Here is a 1,452-nt window from a genome sequence, read left to right as displayed (position 1 = left end):
CCATTAAAGACATTTTATACTTCAAAAAACTTCTCTAACTATTCAAATATGTGGTTATGTCAGTGAATTCGTCGTTTCTGTTCTCCTGTTGTTGCTTTTCGTAATCTATTAGTACTCCTAATTTTAAAAATATTTATCCTGATAATATCATATTGTTTCCCACAAATGTTGGCAATTACTACTACGATGAGAAGTCTTCAAAGATACTTCACAATTACAAAATCGTTCACTTTTCTTCTGCGTTATTCACGGTTTTGCCTTAGGAACAGTCATCAGCGTTAAAACAAGAGTCTCCTTCACAATCTTTTTTCAACATTATCTATTCATATTTGAGTGAAAAAGGGCGCATCATCATTTTCTTTTCCTCCCTATGTATAATTTTTTTGCATTATGCGCTCGAGTGCTTTGTGTTATATATTTACGTATTGTCATTTCTTTCGTTCCTTCTACTGCCTATACACTGGTGTCTGGGTGTTTCATTGCGCACTCCAACGTCTCCTTGGAGTTGATGACTATCGTCGTCGTTGAGTTTAAAGCTGCGGATATGTTATCTCAATTTCTCTATTTTTCTGCCTTTCATTCAATACTTCTCGTGTTCTCTCTTACACTCACTGACTAACTCCTTTTCCCCCTCTTTATTGTTCTAAGTAATTTTATTTCAGCAAACAATTTGGTCTTCAACACCCTTTTAATATTAGTATATACACTCACAGCACTCTTCTATCATCATTATTATTATTTTAACCATAAGTTATATCCGTAAAATAAGTAAAATCAACCAAAATGAAAATTACATAATAGAAGCCACTTTCGAGCTCTATTACCCCACTGTTTTATATCCATATGCCACTATCATACCAAAATATCATAATTAGCTATGTTTTCATATTTTTCTTAAAGGTGTTAAAATGCGTTAAATTCTGTTAAAATAGCATAAATGTTTGGAATTCCCAACATATCTAAAATAGAAAACGCGTAAAGGTAACGCCTATCCCAGCCAATTTCTTATTGATGATAAAAGTAGAATCTTTGCAAGCATTATTCTCCCATTTGCGGTTCAGTCCGTTGTTACACGCTGTCCGGTTCTGAAAGCTGCTGCACGCAGCTTTGCCAGTATTATCCCCGTCTTTCTTATTTTCTGTTTTGCTTTCTGAGTCCGCTTGCTTAGTAGAATGCTCAACATCGGTGAGTTCTTCTGGCGGCACCGATCGTTGGTGCGCTTTAGAAGTAAGTAAAGCCAGTGTTTTGTGGAAATCACTTCCACTCGCCGTTTCTATGCTCATTGGTTGAGCTTCGTATTGTAGTTTTAGAGCCGCGTTAGTTTATGTAAGTTTCGCTCAGAACTTCTTGGAAATGGTATCCTTTCCCTTGCCAAGTACATTCGCTACTGTTGTTTTGCGTTTATCTGGGTCTTTCTCTTTTTTTTCTTGATCGGTTAGTATTAGTGCTGTC

At 36.0% G+C, this 1,452-nt stretch overlaps 1 pseudogene across 1 annotated transcript in view; it reads right to left on the bottom strand.

Annotated features, from left to right (window-relative positions):
- Positions 1-995: 995 nt before the first annotated feature.
- TEOVI_000895800:pseudogene overlaps positions 996-1,452 on the bottom strand; it is a 1,394-nt pseudogene continuing 937 nt past the window's right edge. Inside the window, 2 exon segments of the mRNA in view lie at positions 996-1,445; positions 1,448-1,452. The exon segment at positions 1,448-1,452 is cut by the window's right edge and continues 250 nt beyond it. Of these exon segments, the coding sequence occupies positions 996-1,445; positions 1,448-1,452 (455 nt within the window).

This window comes from Trypanosoma equiperdum (assembly GCF_001457755.1).
Source record: "Trypanosoma equiperdum strain OVI genome assembly, contig: ctg_2018, whole genome shotgun sequence".
NCBI lineage: Eukaryota > Euglenozoa > Kinetoplastea > Trypanosomatida > Trypanosomatidae > Trypanosoma > Trypanosoma equiperdum.
This window is presented reverse-complemented; position numbering and strand designations above follow the sequence as displayed.